Raw genomic sequence first — 22,091 nt, 5'->3', positions numbered from 1 at the left:
GTTTTGTTGCACCTAGATGTGTCATTGCTTGGGGACAAGCAATGTTGGGAAGGGGGAACTGTAATGTCCCCGAGGGATTAACTGACCCAAGGGACGAAGTAGCCTATCAATCCCCAAATTAAAGGGGAAAACCCCAAAATACACAATGTTTGGGCAACAAAGGGCATGTTTTGGGGTAGCTGGGGCAAAAGGAACAAAATTGGGGTTTGCTATGAACCCCACTCAATTAATTAAGGAGGAGAAACCTCCATAAGGAAATTTATAAATACAAGAGATTTTAGAATCATTTGATCATCATTGGATTGGATTAATTTGTATTTGTTTTCTTTGAGCCTGGGGCTCTGAGGGTTTTAAGACCCCTTCCTCTTAATTTACTAGTTTCGGTGGAGATGATCCCACCCTACCTAGTCACCCTTTTTATTGTTCGGTTACAAGTCATTGGAGCAATCTGGTTTGATTCAAGAATTGAAGACTTTACTCTATTCTGGCACAATATCTCTTGCAATATACTCACTCCAGTTCTAAGGCCCTGTCTGCAATGACGTAATTTCGTCTTGTGGTTTGAATAAAAAATTGTTTGAGTACAGTGAGGTACTCGCACAGTAATAAAGAGCTATTTTGAATGTAGAATTCGGCCCAAAGGAGAGAGGACCAAAACCTTCAGTTTGTTTTATTAGTGCATGTCTTGTGGAACGATAACATCTAGGGGCTTGCAACTCATGCAACGCTGATATAGTGTGGTCTTCCCTGATGTCAACATAAAGTTATGAACAATGATTCGATAGAAGGGGAGTGCTAACTCTGTTACAATTCACAGATACGCAGTGAGAGTAGACAACGTGGATTATGTAGTGAACCGTACATGAAGATGATCGAATTTGAATTGCACGAATAACTGTTGGTTTAGGTGGTTAATTAAACAAGAAAGATATAAAATGAAACTGAATGGAAACCGAACACAATGACACAAGTAAAAACACAAGATTTTACGTGGTAAAACCTTGACAGGGTGTCAAGGAAACATCCACGGGGCAAGGGATTGGATTCTTTATTTTATCAAGAATGATTCTCCATGATACAATAGTTCGGGCATTCATCAGTTTATAAGAGCCTCCTTCGTTACATAACCGTTGTTTCAGGTATAAAACTAACTGAATAGTAACTAATACAGGATTACACATTTTTACTAAATTCGTTGTCAAATTTCCACAAACTCCACCTTGACAACAATTTTCCTAATCCCTTGCCCATGCCCTATCATCATCTCCTCTGCAAGCCAAGAGAAGCTAAACACCATTGCAGCTTCTCTACTGTGACTGGCTTCGTGAATATGTCTGCACAATTATCCCGTGTATGGACCTTCTTGAGAGCTAGTTTTCCGCCATCGATCACATGTCTCAGAAAATGATACCTTACATCAATGTGCTTGGTCTTGTTGTGATAAGTTGGATTTGCAGCCAAGTGAATAGCACTCTGACTGTCACATAGTACATTCACTTTCTTCTGCCTCCTTCCAATCTCATCAAGTAGACCCTTTAACTAGATTGCTTCTTTACTGGCATCTCAAGCAGCTATATATTTTGCTTCGGTAGTGGACAACACAACTGTTTCTTGAAGCTTTGACATCCAACTAATTGCTCCACCTGCAAGAGTAAAGACATAACTTGTAGTAGATCTCCTTTTGTCCAAATCACTTGCATAATCAACATCCACATATCTGCAGACTGTTCCTTTATTGCCATTAAAGATGATGTAATGATCACTTGTGCCTCTTAAATATTTCATATAATGTTCTTCGCCTGGATTTGCCATGAATATATGTGAAATGTCATCTTGTAGATATGTTGAAAATATTGGTATAAAATATATATAAAATATAAAATATAAGCATAAAAAATATATATATATATATATATATATATATTATTTTATTTATATATATATATATTTTTAAATTATATATATATATATATATTTATTTTATTTTATTTTATTTATTTATTTTTATTTATTTTTATTTATTTATTTTTATTTATATTTATTTATTTTATTTTATTTTATTTTATTTATTTCTCTATCTATATCCCTATCTCTATCTCTTCTTATTTTATTTTATTTATTTATATATATATATATATATATATTTATTTATTTTTATTTTTATTTATTTTATTATTTTTATTATTTTATTTATTTATTTATTTTTATCTCTATCTCTATCTCTATTTTTTTCTTCAGATTTCTAAACATATAAAGCAATAACAACATGAACTAAACACATTGACACATAAATATGAAGAAAGCACTGATATATATGATGTCAAATAGAAATGATACATCAAACTTCAAAGGCGATACCAAATCCTGATGATCCCTGATAATTGTCCAATGAAGGGCTCAAACAAAATAACATCACATATCCCTCTGATCCCCGATAATTGTCCAATCAAGGACTCAAACAAAATAACATCACATATATAAAACTTTAAAAGAATTTCATCATCATGAGTTATAAACTTATATGTAGCAAAAGTTGCAAAACAAATAAAACTAGCAGCTATCTATCTGAGACCATTGGCCTCTCCCTAGCAGCTTTCTTTCTGTCTTATTCAGCAATTGCTTCAAGAGCTTTTTGTATAACCTCTGCACTAAAAACCATACAAGGCATTACATCTACATCATGTGCAGAGAGTCTAGCCAGATGGTATTTCAATCGTGTAACCCCTCCTGACATCTTGGTACCACACAATTTGCATGATATATATGCCCGATTTGCCCCACCACCAGCCTCCCCATACTCCCAAAATGGGTCCAAGGCTTTTGGCATATTTGACATTTCTAGTGAACTAATTCAAACCTAGGGCACAAAAAAACAAAAAATTGGCATTAAACCCACCCCCCCCCCCCCAACACAAAAAATAATAAGTAATAACCACCTCATTTAAAAAAAAATTACTACATTATTTGCATTTTGCAATGTGAATGAAAAATGGCAATAAGAGGGTGCATAAGAAAGTTGAAAAAAAATGAAGCTTGCTGTCCAGATATGGAGAAAACCCTTGCATTGGCTCATGGGCATGAAAATCATAGCAAATGGAAAAAAATGAAGAAACAAAATGTTGGTAGGCAAAGAGGCAAGCAAGCTTAACCCTAAATCTATGAAAAATTCATTAACATAGGGGTTTTTAAGAACATACCTGTTAATGGAAGAAATGAAGTTTGTCTCACTATTCTTCAATCTTTGATTCACAAAAAAATCTTAGTTGGTGGTGATGATCGTTGTTTGATCCTCAAACCCTCCTTGACAACCACCACGAAATTCTTCCCCTTCCTTCTCGAACACTTAGAAACAAAAATGAAGAAAAAAAAAATGATTTTCCCTTTTTCTAGCCGCGACAAAACACGCCTGGCGATATTTTATGTCATCTCGCGATATTTTGTCGAGATATTGGCGATATCTCGGAAATATTGCGATATTTTCGGGAGCCAAAAATATCGCGATATTTTCTGGGCGATATTTCGGCTCGCTGGAAATATCGCGATATTTTCGATATTCGGGGATATATCACCGATATTATCATAACTATTCATACCATTGCATACATTAAGTTGCCTACAGCATTTGCATATGGTACACGAGACATATACTGCTTTTCTTCGTTAGTTCTAGGACTCAAAACCGAAGAAAGCTTAAAATGGGAAGCTAATGGAACATTAATAGGTTTCACATTGTTCATACCGAACTTTTCAAGTACTCTTTCCACATACTTCTGCTGTGATAACCAAAGCTTACCATTTTCCATGTCTCTGTGTATCTCCATGCCCAAGATATGTTTTGCTGCTCCAAGATCCTTTCTATCAAACGTCTTAGAGAGCCGAGCCTTTAACCTGTTGATCTCATCCATGCTTTTGCTTGTAATAAGCATATCAACATACAAAACTAAGATAATGAATATGCCACTGAAACTCTTGAAGTATACACAATAATCATACTCATTTCTAATAAAGTTCTGGCCCACCATGAAGGAGTCGAACTTCTTGTACCATTGCCTAGGAGACTGCCTCAGGCCATACAATGATTTCCTGAGCTTGCAAACTAATCTTTTGTTGCGACCTTGTACAAAACCTTATGGCTGTTCCATATATATCTCTTCATCCAAATCACCATGTAGAAAAGCTGCTGTTTTAACATCTCTAACTGTTCTAACTCAAGGTTAAGCTAAGTAATCGGATTCGTCCAAATGGCCTGGCGAATCGGAATCCGGCATGTCGGATACAATTCAGCCAAAAAACGTGTCCCAAAATAGGATTTGTCGAATCTTATCAGGATTCTTCGAATCCCAAACATGTCCCGCAATTTGCCAGTGTGTTCTGATTTTTCCCTGTGTGTCCCGATTTCCAGGATTCGTTTAGCCAAAAGGGACTCCCGCGGGTTAAAAAAGGCTGCATTTCCTCATTTCAGTCATGCTGTTTATCATTTGGCTTGGATTGTTTGAGCTGTTTGCAAGTGGAGAAGGGTTTGGAGCAAGGAGCTAAGGGAGTAGAGCGTTCGGCAAGGAGATTCAAGCACCAGGTAAGTGCATTTCAGCTCCATTTTTTTGCATTTCTTATTCTATTACAACAGTTTGTATTTGATTTTTTGTTTGCAAATTTGTGCATGTTTTGTTCATTTCTTTTACAGTATTCATGGCTCAATCAAAGGCAGCATTTAGGGGGCAAAGGAAGGGCAAGAATGTCTCCATTGGAGATGCCCCTCCTCCCCCAATATCATCAGAGTCTGCTGCAAGTAATGTTGATGGAAGAGGAGGACCTAAAGGCAACACTGATAAATATCCATAATGGAAATATGTCACAAGAGAGGATGGGTCAAGCACCAAGGGAAAGGGAGGAGGCAATGTGCAATGGAGGAGGCAACTTTTGTCACATTTCTTTCAAAAGCACATATTACCGTGTGAAAGCACATTTGTTGCCTTTACTGGGTTTTGGGATTGGAGCTTGTAACGCTGTTTCTTTACAAAAGAGAAAAGAATTGGAAACGAAGTCCACTGTTGGTATGGAAAATGTGGCTTCAAAATCAAGAAAACCCAAGAATGAAGACCCCCTTCCATTTTTGAGGAAAGCCACCACCAAATTTCCATTTGAGAGTTCTACTTCTACTGGGGGACAAGCAGCAAAAAGAAGAGCACTTGGTCCAATGGACAAGATTTTCCAAAAAGAGAGACGGGAAGAGCTTGATCTCACCATTGCCTTCTTCTATCAAAACTTCATATCATTTAATGTTGCACGCTCACCTCTATTTATTGAGATGTGCCGAGCTCTAACTCAAGGGGCTCCAACAGGGTATGTGCCTCCTGGGTCAGAGAAGCTGAGAACCACATTGTTGACGAAGGCAAAAAAAGAGGTGCAAAAAATGCTTGAGCCTATTGTAGCATCATGGCCAACATCTGGGGTTAGCATTGTTTCTGATGGATGGACAGATCCAGCACGACACCCAATCATCAACTTCATGGTGTCTTCCTTGAGTGGTCCAGTTTTCATGAAAGCAGTGGATACACTTGGAGAATACAAGGATGCACAATTTATTGGTGAGTTATTTATTAAAGTTATTGAAGATGTAGGTGTTGATTCTTGTGTGCAAATCATTACAGATAATGCACCTGTTTGCAAGGCTGCTGGCATGATTGTGGAAGCTAAATATCCACAAGTGTTTTGGACACCTTGCATTGTCCATTCATTGAACTTAGCACTGAAATCCATTGCTTCTGATGTGCTTTGGATTGGAAGCATTATTGAGGATGCAAGACATATCCGTAACTTTGTGCAAAATCATACAAATGCCCTCACTATCTACAAGGAGTACACCAATCTATCATTGTTGAAGATTGCTGATACACGGTTTGCCTCTTCATTCATGATGTTGAAGAGGTTGAGGGAGGTCAAGACCGCTCTTGGGTCCATGGTTATTTATGAGTTTTGGTCTTTTTGGAGAAAGACAGATCAGGATGCCTCTAAAAGAGTGAAGGACACAGTACTAGATGATGCTTGGTGGGAGAGGATAGATCTAATTATTCGGATCATGGACCCTATCATTTCTTTGCTTTGATTTGCAGATACAGACAAACCCATCCTAGGAGAGGTTTATGAGGGATGGGATTCCATGATTGAGTCTGTGAGGAGCATTATTCTACAGAGTGAGTGCCCCGAGTATGAGACATCACCAGAGGCCTTCTGTGATACTATACAGAATATTCTTGTCAGCAGATGGGACAAGAATTGTACACCTTTACATTGTTTGGCTCACTCATTGAACCCTAAATACTACAGCCATGAGTGGCTGAATGGTGGACCTTCCCGCGGATTCCCTCCTCACATGGATGGTGAAATCTCACAGGGGAGGAAAGAGGCATTCAGGCGGATTTTTCAGGATACTGCATTGCTTCATGAGGTGGAGGATGCCTTTGCAGAGTTTTCCACTGGTAGTGGTCGATTTGGAGGTTATGATGTGATTAGAGACAGGGGGGCTAAGAAGTCCTATTCTTGGTGGGCAAATCATGGGGCAACAAGCCCTCCTCTTCAGCAGTTAGCCATGAGGCTCCTTTCTCAGGTGACTTCATCCTCTTGTTGCGAGAGGAATTGGAGCACATATGGGAATTTGTATAGTGTGAAGAAGAGCATGCTTGAGCAGTCCAGGGCAGAGACAATGGTGTATGTGCACACCAACCTTCGTCTTATTTACAGGCAGAGGGAAGAGTGGTTGAGGGGAAAGACAAAGATGTGGGATGTCTTTCCTGATGATATGGGTCTGGACACTAGTGTTGAGTTGGCATTGGCCAACATGGATCTCAATGATCCAGTGCTAGAGCCTGTTAGATTTGATGACATAGAGGGGTCATCCTCCACAGCAGCAGATGCAGAGGCGATTATGGATACAGGGGAGGAGGAGGATGCAGAGGAGAGCAGTGGGGACCATGATGATGAGGACATTGATGCTGATTCTGACGCTGATAATGAGGATTGATGCCTTGAGGCTTGTATACCTATAGTTGTTTTATATTTTCTATTTCTATTTGCTATTGGCATTGCACTAGCGCTACCTATGTAACACATTTTGATTTGATGACTTAATGAGAAAACTACAGTTGTCAGTGTGTTTATCTTGCTATCTTGTAGTTGTAAGTTGTCTTTCAGTTATGAATTATGAATCATGATTTATGTGACCACTGACATGTATTTGAATTTTGTATGTACTATGCATGCTATAGATGAAGATCTATGTTTGAAATCAATAAATTTGTATCATTAATTAAAATTTGTGTAAGAAATATCTAATTTTTAATATATATATATATATATATATATATTTTAAATATATATATATATATATATTTTATAAAATAATATATAACGAATCCTACGTGTCCTGTTCCGGGGGGTCAATCCCGAATCCCCGTGTCAGGTGACTTAGAGGTTAAGTAATGCAGTTAGTGCCAACACAGTATGAATAGAAATAAGTTTTACAACTGGTGAAAAAATCTCAATAAAGTCAATACCTTCAACCTGAGAATACTCTTTTGCTACCAGTCTCACCTAAAACCTTTCGATACTTCCATCAACTTTCCGTTTCAATTTGAAGACCCATTTGCATCCAACAAGACTTCTCCCTTCAGGAAGTTCTACAAGATCCCAGGTATTGTTTTTGGCTAAGGAATCCATGTTTTCTTCCATAGATGTTTTCCATTTTTCGCTATCCGTATCATCTACTACTTCTTGATAACAAGAAGGTTCCCCATCTTCAATAATCAAAGCAAAAGATGAAGTAGAATCTTCATACCTTTTGGGAGTTTTTCTTTCCCTTGTAGACCTTCTTAGAGTGATTGGTTGCTGAACTAGTTCAGAAACTTCAACAACTTCCTTTGTATCTTCATCACCTTTTCCTCTAGAAGTCTCTCCTTCTTTTCGACTTTCAAAAAAAGGTCTAGCCTCCAACTGAATTTGTTGATTTGGCGATACCTATTCTTGTTCAATTCTTTCAACATTTGATTTTAAAAGAGATGATTCATCAAATGTTACATCTCTACTAATGACTATCATCCGCGGCTAGGATCCCACACCCTATATCCTTTCACCGCATAGTCATATCCAACAAAGACATAACATTTCGATTTTGGATTTAATTTTGAACGCTGATTTATAGGAATAAGAGCATAGCCATCACAACCAAATATCCCTAAATGTGAATAATCACAAGACTGACTTGACCAAACTTCTTCAGGGATTTTACAATTAATTGCTACTGAAGGTGATCCGTTAACTAAATAACAAGTAGTGGATACTCCTTCTGCCCACAACTCCTTTTGCAGGTTAGCATTACTGATCATGCTTCTGGCTCTTTCCATAAGAGTCTGATTCATACGTTCAACAACACCATTTTGCTGAGTATAAACAACAGTTTTGTGTCTTAACAATTCCTTCATCCTTACAATATTGTTCAAATTCTAGAGAAGTAAATTCACCACCATTGTCAGTTCTTAAACATTTAATTGATTTGCCTGTTCTTTTTTCTACCATTTCTTTAAATTGTTTAAAGACATTGAATACATCAACTTTCTTTTTCAGCATAAAGACCCAAACTTTACGGGAGAAATCATCAATAAACGTTAAAAAATATAAAGCACCTCCATATGATACAACAGGAGATGGTCCCCACAGATCAGAATGAATATAGTCCAAAATTTCTTTACTATTATGACTTTCAATTTTAAACCTCTGTTTGCACTGTTTCCCATACACACAATGTTTATAGAAATCCGACTTCAAGGATTTTAAATCAGGAAGTAATTTATGGTTTATCAGTACCTGAAGACCTTTCTCGCTCATGTGACCCAATCGTTGATGCCATAGCGAGTACCTTCTTCTCCTTTCTTTGACACAATCACTGCTTCACTGACTTGAGTACTTCCTTTGAGTTTGTAAAGATTTCCAACTTTTTCTGCTTTCATAACAACTAGGGTGCCTTTTGAAACTTTCTGTACTCCATTCTGATTTGTAAACTTATAACCATCTGAATCAAACACTCCCAAAGAAATAAAAATTTTCTTTAATTCAGGTACATGTCTAACACTAGTTAATGTTCTAATTGTGTTATCATACATTTTAATCTTGATATTTCCCATCCCAACAGTCTGACATGATACATTATTACCCATAAACACAGAATTACCATTTAGAGCTTCATATGAAGTAAACCAATTTCTGTGTGGACACATGTGATGAGAAGCACAAGAGCCTAACAGCCAACTTTCAAAAACTTGAGAGACATTACATACAAGTAAAGTTTCATCTATCATACATAATTCTTTAGCCGATAAAACTTCATCTATCATACCTGAATCAACCTGATTTGCTTCCTTCTTTGGATTATTAGACTCTTTCCGTTTCCAACAGTCTTTCTTGAGGTGTCCAATTTTATTGTAGTACCAAAATTTTGCCTTACACTTCTTTCCCTTTGATTTTGATTTGGAAGATCCCCTTGTTTTTTCTCCTCTTTCCTTTGACCGTCCTCTGGCTATCATGGCTTTTGGTGCAGCTGTTTCAGTACTGGATTTCCTCCGTACTTCTTCAGATAAGAGCGCTCCCACAACTGATTCAAATTTCAAAGAATCAACTGTGCTCAAACTGATTGAAGTTATGAAGTGGTCCCACGACTCGGGCAGAGAACACAACAAGGTTATAGCTTTGTCTTCTTCTTGAATTTTAACTTCCATATTTGATAATTGGCATACAAGTGTATTAAAAACATTTAAATGTTCTGCAACTTTTGTACCCTCCTTCATCTGAAGACTGTACAATTGTCGTTTCAAATAAATTCTATTGGTTAACGATTTTGTCATATATATTTTTTCCAATTTTTCCCATAAACCTACAGATGTACTTTCTTCAACAATGTTGAAGAAACTTCATTTGGCAGGCATAACCTAATGGTACTGAGAGCTCGAGCATCCAAGCCCTCCCAGTGCAAATCTGTCATGCTAGCAGGTTTCTTATTTGCCCCGTCCAATGCGTTGTGCAACCCTTGTTGCACCAACAAATCCCTAACTTTTAGTTTCCATAAAGCAAAGTTGTTCTTGCCGGTGAATTTCTCCACCTCGAATTTTGCATTTGTCATTTTGACCATTTCTTTCCTCCTAGGGTTTCTAATATTCTCTACTCCAATTTCTGTTACCAAAGAAAATTCTAGAATTCTGTTCCTTTCCAAAAAAAAATATTGTCCCCCTTTTTCACTGTTTTAAAATTCGGCCGAGTCATTAGTGACTCGGCCGAGTTGATCCGAGTCACTAAAAAAATTTATGACCCGACAGAAATACCAGTTCGGGAGGCCAAGTTATTGCATGACTCGGTCAACCCGGCCGTTTCCGCAACTACTCGCCGAGTCACTAAATCCGGCCAGTCACCCAAAAAAACAACGATTTTTCTAATTTTTTTTAACTTTTTAACATTTAGCTGATTGTTGGGGACTCCAAGGTGTTTTCTAAATTGGTTAAGTGCTATTTGGGGTCCATTCCCCTCTCCCAAACCCGATTCAACCCACTCAAATGCTCTCATTCTCTCACAGCCATCTCATGCATTTGAGTGAGAACTTCAGTGAGAGTTAGTGAGCAATTATTGAGTTTGTTTTTGGAGCAGCAGTGAGGAGTCTTGGGCAAGCATTGTAGCTGGAGTGAGGAGCTTCTTGGGCAGCCATTTGGGGCAGCATTGAGGAGTTGATTCTTGGAGCAAGCTTGAGGAGGCAGTTTGTTGCTGGAGGTGTTTTGTTTTCACTTCTACAAATCTGTTTTTGCTTATTAAATTTTAGATGCATATCTAGAAAGCCTAGAGAGTGTTTTTTGTGAAAGAAATGAACATCGAATCAATGTTGTTGTTGTTTTTTTTTTCTTCAGATTGTTTGCTTTCATTTCCTAGTAAAAAAATGGCACCTAGAGCGAGAGATCCGGCTTGGGCATATGTTGAAATGGTTGATAGTCAAATGCATTGCAAATTTTGCCAAAGGAAAATTAAGGAAGGTCCCGGGGGCATTAATAGGCTGAAACAACACTTGGCGGGGATTAGAGGCCAAATTACTCCATGTACCTCACCAGAAATTGGGGAGATTAGGAAGCAATTGTTAGCCAGCTTTGAGAAGTTTAAGGAAGATAAGGCTAGGCAAAGAGAGTTAGAGGCTGAAATTGGGAGGAAGATGGAGATACAAAAAATGATGGCTACCAATCCCCATTATGATTTTGAGGGTTCTTCCTCTATCCCTCATACTGATGCATCCAACCCTTTCCGATATGTTCCTCCCTCTTTTGGTTCTGTTCAAGATAAGGGAAAGGGTAGAATGAAAAAGGGTGATATGATGTTGAAGAGGTTGAGGGGCAAACTTTGTGCAACATTGCGCTCAACTCACCCTCATGTATGCATTGAAAAACATGGCAGCTAGCCTGCCCATATGCTTCCCCTCTTGCCTCCATGCTGACAGACTTGACAGACATTATGCAGCTGCACCTTGAGGCCACGCACAACAGTAGTTTAACACTTGGCTGATAGCTAAGACACTCGGAGTTCAGCTGGAAGTTAACTGTGGGGCTATCTCCCACTCACCTCCACACTTGGCCAGCTACATGATGCACTGCTCCCTCAAGATTGATACGCTCAGCTTGGAGAATCTGTACACTGCCACCTACAACCAGTCTATTGCACACTTGCAGCAGCGTGACTTGCATTCGAATTAGGTCCTCCTTGACACTTTTCTCTCCTTTCTCATTGGGATTCTCTCCCAAATTTCTATATATTGTACTCTCTTCTCCCATTGCTCTCTAGTTTTAGAAGCTTGAGCTTGGGAAAACTCTGTTACTACTACTTTATATTTGCTTCATTCAAACAATAAACAAGATTTTGGAGGTCTAGTGGTGCAAGATTTGTGTGGTGTGCATTGATCTTATTGGAGGTAACTTGTATGTGTTTTTTTGTTGAATTTGCTTTCAATTTTTTGTAGCCTAGGCCCTAGCTAGGGGCAGTGTTGTCTAAGGAGAAGGCGATAAGTGTTTATTACCTTCTTGGTTTACTTACATTCTAGGCTTGATTATTACATGTGTTTCTCAGTTGAATTGCATGTTTTATCTTGTCATTGTGTAAGTAACCACCTAAGCTACTAATGTTGTATTGCAATACTTGTTCTAGTGTTGTACAAGTTACTCTCTAAGCTTGGAGTTGGCCACATTCTCGGTTGAATCAACCACCTTCAAGCCATTTGCGGAAGCACTAGTCCCACCTTGCCAAACAACTCTCCAAAGGGCTTCAGAAGGGATATCAAGAGGGCTTCAAGGATCCCCAAAACTCTTCTTTCTTCCCTCATCTAAATATCAAAATTTCTTGGTTACTTGTTTTCATGCTTTACATTGTTATATCAAGCATAAAAGTCTTCATTAGGAAAGCAATAGATTAACTAAGAGAGGACCAATTTTTCTTGCTTTTATCTTGGTCAGCTAGTGTAGGAATTTAGTTCCTGTCTTAGGAATTCTTACTTAGTATTTTGGGCTAACATATGCAAATAGTATTAAAATGTGTTAACCTCTTTAGGCATTTTCTAACTGAAATTGTTTGCTGGCTCTTAGCAGACCCTCGCCATAACAAGGGGAGATGCTGTGGAGATGCAAATAATATTTTTCTTTGTAAATTTCCTGTGGGTCAAAACCTTGATTTTCCAGAATAGTTAATGTAGGAGAATTATTGTGGGTGTTTTATCTGTTGTAATTTTTGATTGATCTCTCTCTGATTTTATTCTGATGGATATAAATTTCTGGATGTTAAAATACCAGTGATTTTATTTTTCAACAATTCAGAATTTATTTGGTTAATAAAATAAATTGTTGGGAATAAATAATTGTCGTGAGAAAATAAACATGGGCTGGTATTAGGCCATTTAACACTCTAGGAAGGGAGGAGGTTGCACACACTCTTCTATAGGTCATATCTATAAGAAGAGTGAATACAATTGAGTGAATGAAAATATATGAATGGAAAAACTGTCTTCGTCCATAATGTACTGTACACCTCACAAGCAACCTATGTTGAGCACTTGTAGGCCAACAAAAGCAAGATGTTACACTTTGAAGTACACGTGTCATGCTCCAAGGTGGTGTTGTGCACAATATTGGCTTCAAGGTGATGTAGCTACTCAAGGCAAGTCCACATCCTCCCATCACAAGCCTCCATGAACTCCATAGATCTTCTTATGCATTTTGTACTCCACTGTGTTAACTAATCCTGCAAGAATAATGTTGAAGCCCTAGGCATCTCCAAGCCATCTTCAATTCTCGAAATAGGAATCCAAGTTGTCTGATGACCACCTCCAAGTTGTACAACACTCGTCCCATCTAGGGTTTTCTCCAAGAAAAATGGATATTTCATGGTGCCCTAGTGAAGGTTGCCGACCAGACTGGCAAGACAACTACAATGCTCAAGGGAAGAACACTAAGCGAGTGAGCAACCATCTAAGGTCAAGCATCCATTGATCAAGCTATCTCAATTGTGCAAATCCATCGAGGACTATTTTCACGTGGCTGAACATACACAATGTGCCCTAAATCTCATGAAATATTCCAAGCATGGTGTAGACACTTTCGGAGTAACCTTGAAATTTAACCAAAAGTTTGTCAATGACATTGCTGAGTAAAATGGTGCTGATACAAAGTGGGAGTGTGGAAACAATGCCTAAATAAAGCATGATGCAGGAAGTAAAGAAAGATAAATTAATAATAGCAATGGAGGAGTGCCCAGATCATCGTCAAAGACAAAAACCAAAGAAATATCAAAACAAACAAACTAACAGGGGTTGAACCAAATTATGTCCAGATGGGTGTATTTTGTGATGGAGTGCCATTGCGTAGATCTTATTGCAAAACCCCCAAATCCTGTGTCATATGACGACGCTAAGCTTGTTCCTGTTTATGGTTTAAAATTCTTCACAATTTTCACATTTCTCTTAAAATGAAGGAAAAGAAGAGCAGTAAGGAGTGTATGAATTGATGGGAAAAGTGTGGTTGCTGAGAGTAAAAGTACTAGCCTGTAGCTCCCATAGTAAGGTCAGCTCAATAAGATATGGGGATGGCTGATGCTAAATATATAAAGGCTACGTATATGATATATTGTACAGTGATAGCCTCCTTTCAGACATGTCAATCCTCATTAAATATTTAGTTGTCTTTCTTAAACGTTTTTTATGTTCTTTTTCTTGTAAAAATATATTCTTCTGGATATCAATTGCATATTTTTTGCGTAAGTTATATTAGATTGTAACCCTGCTATTCGCTTGAATTATTTCAGTCCTCAGGACATGTTTCTTTTTTGTAACTTGTTTCTATTTGCTATTCCTGACATCATTTTCCTATCTTGATGTTTAGAATTTGGATTACCTGTGATGAAATTTGAACACTGATTAAGTGTTGTAAATCTGGTATCTGCAAATGAATTTAATGAACTATAGGAATTTTAATTTTTCATTAGTTCCAAGTATTTGTGTTCAAATCATCTCCTGTATGTAGTTTTGCTAGGATGCATTTTGTCTTCATATCCATGAAGAGGTCAATTTTTTGAGACTGTTATAACTTGAAGCTGGAATCTATTTGCATTTCACTTTAGTTAGTTTTTAATGATTTATTTGAATTGTGTAATGACTTTTACAGGATGCAACTCAGTGTGCTCCATCAACAAGTATACAAGGTATGGCTAAAAGGCATTGGTGTTTTATGATGGAAAACAAAATCCTATAAATTGTATATGGTGTACTGCTTGGAAGACACCAAAGAGTGGGCGGAGATGAAAATGTTGAGTAAAATCTATTTTAGACATGTTGTTTTATAACTTAAAATGGTCACGAATGTGATATTTCCTGAAGTAAGCAATCAATATTGCTGAATATCTGTACATGTTCTGTTATTTAAAACTGAGCCTGCCTAATGAACTTGGAGTGGGTCCATTAGAGTTACTGGCTTAAAAAACTTGATGTAGTTGCATACATAAAATAAACAGTGAATGACATTGGGTCTAACTCAGGGTTATGCAAAACAGTGTCACAACCTGAAAGAAAGACTCGTTGTAAATTTTGGCATCAGAAAAATATTGCTGGGTGCCATAAACTTGGGGTATTGAAATAATTGGGAATATTGGCAAGCATTAAAAACCATAAACCAGGCAAATAAATAAATTGTGGTTTTCACATTTCATAGGCTTTCTCTGCTTGCCTTGGGGATATTTTCAAAAATATCACTATGTCGTTATTTTTTAAATTAATATGTTGATTGTGTGGTACCTGTGCAGATAAGGAGATGGTATGTTTTCTATGAGATATTTGCTCATTCCAAAAGATTGAAGTGTTAGCTTAGTCATGAGACTCTGCACTAACTTCTTGAGTTTTTTGACAACATTTATTCTATTAAGGATCATGAACAAACTTCCAAGGGCCAATTCTTTTTATTCACATCACACATTGATCCACGTGGATATTGGTGGCCACCCACCTTTTCCTCTTGGCTCACAACACAGTTTCCTATTTTTCAGCAATATTTCTTATTTTGGCAGTTTTTAGGTCTTGAACTTCTGGAGCCGTTTTGAGACCCTAAACAATGTTTTTTGGGCAAACGAGCAAACATGGCAATCGAAAGTTTTTCATCTTGGATAGACCTTTGTAATGGGCTATCCTGTGCGCCAAGCAAAGATCGTATATCAAAGTTACGACCCAGGAAGTTGATGTTCCAATTTACCCCATCGAGGCTCATAAGGCTTTTGCGCTTCATCTCGTAGTGTTAGAGTTTTGGATGTTTAGGGTTTCCCATTGTTTCTTCATGGTTAAAAGGCCTCTGAGCCTCATTGTAACATAGTTCAGGAAGGCACATAACCGTCACCTCTTCTTAGAGATAAGATACCATGGCTCGAGCTAGTTTATTTTCATTCTGCATGTAAACATTTTTTAACATTTGCTATTTATTAATTGAAGTTCAGTTTCATTGTATCTCTGTGTTTCTTTTTTACATTTGCATTTCATTTTGTTCCCTTAATAAATCCAAATCAGTGGTATTAGAGTGGTCTACTCTTTCTTTGTTTTTTTGTGCATGTACCCAATGAGGTCGAAGTATAAGGAGTTGCGACTCAAACTGCTTGAGGCTTAAGCCCTTGCAAGACCATCCTTGTTGACCTCCCATGGTGGAAGAAAGGAAAGATGAGGGAGCAGGAGATCTTATCAAATTGTTGCTTGAAGAAGCCCTCGAGTGACAAAGGAGCGAAATGATGGATAATTTTTCTTAGATCTTTTGATTGATACAAATAGGTGACACATACGCCGCTTGGAAGATCGTCCTAATTCTTAATCCAATTGCCGCTTCAGAGGTGTCGCCCCTTTTAAGGTTCAAGTTAATTTTGATATTCCTATATTTGAAGGCTAGATAGATGCAGATGTTGTAGATAAATGGTTAAATTTGTTGGAAGGATACTTTTCGGTCCATAATTTTTCTGATAGAGAGAAGATTACTTTTGCATTGCTTAAAACCGCCCCCCATGTCAAAGACTGGTGGGAAACTTACTATGAGAAAAGAGCCATGGAAGAATACACGCTATTTTTAGTTGCATCTTCTTGGAAATCTTTTAGGGATGCTATTAAAGAACAGTACTACCCTGTGGGTAACTATGAAGACAAGTATATAAAATGGGCCACTCTTATATAAAAATAAAGTATTTTTAGTTAATTAGGGCACAAAGCATGATCAAAGATCATGCCCATTCACCAAGAGGCATGTAGGGCTGTATTTAAGCCCGGGGTTCTCATCCTGTAAATCATCAATTAAAATTCATTATTAATAAAATATACATTTTTATGACTATTGCGGGTTTGTTTGCCGTATGTGGTATCAGAGGGTGTACAAACTTTTTTCATTACAACCACACTACGACAGGAAAGGGACCAAGAAATGCCAAAGTTCACAAATATCTATCATACTTTGCGCACGAAGTTGGGTATCAAGGACTCTGAGCGACTTTTTGTGCTCAAGTACATGGTTGTTTGCATAATTATGTCCACACAGAAATGGAGTTCCTGGACATCACCTCGCTAGGCACAACATATCGATATGCTGTCAGAATCAAGCAAAAGTTTAAACTGAAGAAGCAAGACTTTGGATTTGCTAATCTGAAGGAAGGCAAGGGTGCCCCAAACACAGAACAAAGGACAGAGCCATGGTGGAACCCCCTAAGACAACCCATCAAAGCCGCAAGCAAATAATAATAATGGGAAGACGAACAAAGACATGGGAAAGTGGTGTGAGTTCCATAAGAGCCCAACACATAACACAAATGAATGTTGTGCAAAGTAGTCACTGATGGCTGAGCTGAAAGCTTCAGAGTCCGATGTAGGTTTTGAATATAAACCAGACCTTAAAAAAGGAAAACAGTTCATTGATGCAGAGCCCAGTGCCACCGTTGCTCCCACAAAGGTCCAACAAAGTGAGCCCGAAGATCTGGAGGAAGGTGAGTGTCTCTTCCACTCACAATTGTGGGTGAAGGGTGCTTCGCTTTGTTTCATTGTCATAGCGGGAGTCAAAAGAACCTCATCTTAGCAGAGGTTGTTAAGCGGTTGGGCCTGCCAACAATACCACACCCGCAACCATACACCATCAGATGGCTCCACCTAAGGAAAGATCGTCATGTGAGCCAACAATGTTGCCTACCCTACAACATCAAGTCCTTCACGGTTGAGGTATTATGTGATGTTGCTCCTCTTGAAGGTTGTGATGTTTTGTTAGGCCAACCATACTTGTGGAATCGTCATGTTGTGTATGAGCCTAAACTTCGTACTTTTATTATCACTTTGGGTAGAAAATCATACATGATACTAGAGGTAGCCATGCCTACTGCCAATTCCTTGATCTCTGCTAAGAAATGCAAGAAGATCATCTCCCAGATGTGGAAATTTGTCTTCCTCTTGATTCACTCTCAAAGTAAAGGAAAGATCATGGCCACATCCATGGCCTCCACATGGGGCTCCTTTGCGCAGTAGCGACAAATGCCCCCCTATGCACCTCTACCAAATGGCCCAATTTACTGTCGCTCTCTTCTAGAAAATGAGAAAATCAAGCGGCAAGTCGAGGAGCTGCTACAAAAGGGGCACATTCGACGAAGTTCCTCACCCTGTGGGAGCTCAATTGTACTCGTGCAGAGGAAGGATGGGACCTGGAGACTCTGCATTTATTATTAGGCCCTGAACAAAATGACAGTCAGGAACAAGTACTCGATTCCACGGATTGATGACCTTCTGGACTAGCTCAAAGGAGCCAAATACTTCAACAAGATTGATTTGAAGTCCAGGTATCACCAAGTTCCAACAAAACCCACCGATGTATGGAAGACCGCTTTCAAGGCCAAGGAGGGTCTTTTCGAGTGGTTGTCATGCCCTTTGGTTTGATGAATGCCCCCACAACTTTCATGAGGCTGATGGATGACATCTTGCGGCCTTTCACCAACTCGTTCATGGTTGTATATCTGGATGATATCCTCATCTTCAACAAGAGGTGGGAAGAGCACTTGCAACATATTCAACAGGTTGTTCACACTTTGCGGCAACGAAAGCTATGTGCTAACTTGGAAAAATGCTCCTTTGGCATTGGCAAGGTCCAATATCTGGGTTACATTACTGATGAGCAAACTGTGCATGTGGACCCAACTGAGATCCAAGTCATTTGGGATTGGCCTGCCTCGACGACTCTAACAAAGCTTCATAGCTTCGGCCTTGCTAATTTCTATTGAAGATTCATGTTGGGGTTCTCTTATATCACTTGGCTCTTGAATCAAGTTACAAAGGGTGGATCAAAAGCAAAGTTTTCTTGGCCCGAGTCACAATAGGAGGCATTTGTTGAACTGAAACACCACCTTTTCTCTGCACCATTTCTCACCCTGCCAGACCTGCAACATCCATTTGAGATTGAGACAAATGCCTACGACTATGCTAATGGTGTAGTTCTCACTTAGCAAGGGCATCCGGTGGTCTATCACAGTGAGACACTCTTTGATACTGTTCGGAGATACCCCGCCTATGATAAAGAGATGTATTCCATTGTGTAGGCATGCCGACAATGGAAACATTATATTTTGGGGAAGGAAACGATCATCCACATAGATCAAGGACCTCTTCAATTTATGTAGACACATGGGAAGTTACAAAATGATTGCCATTAGAAATGGTCCACATATCTGCAACAATTCCATCTGAACATTAAATACAAGAAGAGTAACACCAATCACGTCACATATTGACTTAGTTGGCCCTTTGTTGTGGCACTGACCACCATTCTCAACTCTTGTGGGGACGAGACCTCTAGATGGCCACAACATTACAACAATGATCCATAATTCGCTAGCACATACTAGATGCTGGTGGAAGGCAAACAAGTTCCAAACTTTCACCTGCAGAATGCACTATTGTGCTACTTGGGACACGTGTTCCTTTAAGCGACCGTGCCAAGCTGATCTGTGAGGCACATTACAGTTGGGTAGCAAGGCACTTTGGTGTGGAGAAGACAATGGCAATACTACAAAAGTATTTTATTGGCCGAAACTCTGATAGGACGTTTGCAAATATATCAGGTCTTGCACTGCTTATGCCATTGCCAAACCAACTATTAAGAAGCAAGGCCTGTGCACCCCTTTGCCTATTTCTAGCCGACCTTGGGAATCCATTTCCATGGACTATATGTCTGGCCTTCCTTCTACCAAGCATGGTAACGACTGTGTGTTGGTGGTCGTTGATAGATTTTCTAAGATGGTCATTTGGTTGTCTATAAAAAGAGTATTGTAGCAAAATCTACTGCCAATCTCTTCTTTGAACGAGTGTGGGTACATTTTGGGATCTCATAGACCATCATATTAGATTGGGTTAGCAGGTTCCTTAGCGCATTCTGGTCGAGCCTTTGGTCATTGTTGGACACCAAGCTCACCAAGTCGACTGCCTTCCACCCCCAGATTGATGGCCAGACAGAGGTTGTCAACAAGATGATTGTTCACATTTTACTCATGTACAACTTCAAGCACCCATGAACATGGGATGGGAGTCTACCCTTTGTCCAACGCAATAGCTCAACTGGCCACAATCCCTTTCAGGTGGGCCTAAGATTTCAACCTAAGTTGCCAGGAAATGTGGGTTTAGGTACAGGTACATCACTTTATCAAACAATGTTAAAATTGGCAACTAGGGCCAAATTCCATTATTTATGGTAGCTGATATTTTTCTTGGATTCCTCTTGTCGAAAGGTGTAGGATTGATCTAAAGATCATTCAATTCCGACATGTATTCATGGAAATATGAATTTATTTGTGTTACTTGACAAATTGTCAAGGTCGGCCAGAAACCAAATTACCCCAACTTATCCTCAACGTTTTATTATAAATAGAAGAGGTCTTCAAGTCATTTTGTACACACACTTCTCCTAAGATCTCTCTCCACTCGTTTGGGTTTGGTGGCTAGAGAGATCTAGAGGGAGAAGCCCTAGACACAGTGAAGAAAGGGTCTTCTAAGAGAGCCCTAGACGCAAAACTGGAGATGCCCTTGTTGCAGATTAAAGGCGGCCCTAACTCTTTCTCCTAAAGGGGATAAAACCACAGTGAAGAGAGGCTCCTACGCTGTCCAAAGGAGCCCTAATCCGCAACTTAAGAAGGCCTATATTCAAAATCTATTGAGCCCTAATTCACAGCTAAAGAGTGACCCTAACTCCGCAACAATTATACCCTAATATGCAGTTACAGGGAGAGACATAATCCACTAGCCAAAGCTATTCTAAACGCAGTAAAAATAACGCTTAGTCACAACAAGAGGGAGGCCTAGTTGTAGCCTAGTAGGAGACCTCATACGCAACTCAAAAGAGACCTAGCTACAGTCACCTAAGCCGCTGTCATGATGAATGATAAATCCATATTCCTGTAGGTGACAATGTGGACTGTTTTGGGCATGATCAAGCTGTTCTTGAACTCGGTATGCTGGGCAAAAAAATCCGCTCAAAGGAGGAGCTAGGGGCTATTGTGTAAGGGCTGTTTGGATCACTGTTTGAAGGAACCTAAGTTGCAGTCCACTGTTGGGCTAGGCCGCAAGCCATAGCCAACAGTTGGAGGCCTTTTAGTAGTTGCGTTCAGAAGGTAAGCAACCCTATAAGGCAGCGTATCATTGGAGGACTGTATGAAGGCTATCTGCAGTAAATAGGTGGATTGTGGGGTGTGTTTAGGGTGCTGTAGCACACTGAGTTTGTGCCCTAACCAGTGATCAGGTTTGCCAAGATATGCACCAGTCCTTGCAGCGTATGAAAGGTGCCAGATTAGTAGCCTTGTCATGATCAGTGAAGCAATGAAGGAAGGAGAATCTCATTGAAGGAAAGCCTCAATATTTTGGGTAATTGGTTGAGTTGTTCTAAGCCTATCATCTGCTGCATATCTTCAGTCCTCGGTATCAGAGCTGCAACCTCATTGTGTCATCGTTACGGAGAAGATCTTTGATCTCCTATTTAGCAAGTCAAATATCGACTTCAAATCATTGTACTCTCTCTCTCTCTCTCTGCTGAACTATTGAAGAATATAAGAAGAATTGATCAAGGGTTTCCCCACATTGGGGTTTGTCCCTGGCTGGTGCCACATCTTGTGTTCTCTTGTCTTGGCTTGTCTTTTGCTATTTATGTTTATGTTCTATTTGCACTTTACTATCATGATGATGTGATTGCTAATCTGAATATTGTCATTGGGCTAATATGAAAAATTGAAGTGAATTTCTCTAAGCAGAGAACATCTAAACTTAACAAATAGGGTACGTGGGTTCATTGATGGTATATACTATATTATAGTTTATATCTTATATATTACATAAATTATAATATATATCATTATATGAACTTTGAATTATGAAATTCAAATTATGAATTATGAATTTTGAGATCTTCCAATTTACATCAAGAAAAATAAAGCATTGGACATTCACATTGAAATTTCAAATTTAATATCAAGTAGAGATATATTAGACATGATTATAGATA

At 38.8% G+C, this 22,091-nt stretch overlaps 1 protein-coding gene across 1 annotated transcript in view; it reads left to right on the top strand.

Moving 5' to 3' along the window:
- LOC149174890 (kinetochore protein) overlaps window positions 1-22,091 on the top strand; it is a 210,134-nt gene that overhangs the window by 6,638 nt on the left and 181,405 nt on the right. The window contains exon 3 of the mRNA XM_089421002.1: window positions 14,721-14,757. Within this exon, the coding sequence (XP_089277128.1) occupies window positions 14,721-14,757 (37 nt within the window). The remainder of the gene's footprint in view (window positions 1-14,720; window positions 14,758-22,091) is intronic.

This window comes from Pinus tabuliformis, chromosome 4_1, assembly GCF_031772625.1.
Source record: "Pinus tabuliformis cultivar Carrire ecotype Pingquan chromosome 4_1, CPIR1, whole genome shotgun sequence".
Lineage (NCBI taxonomy): Eukaryota > Viridiplantae > Streptophyta > Pinopsida > Pinales > Pinaceae > Pinus > Pinus tabuliformis.
Note: the sequence above shows the minus strand (reverse complement) of the source record. Positions and strands in the feature narration are given on the sequence as shown.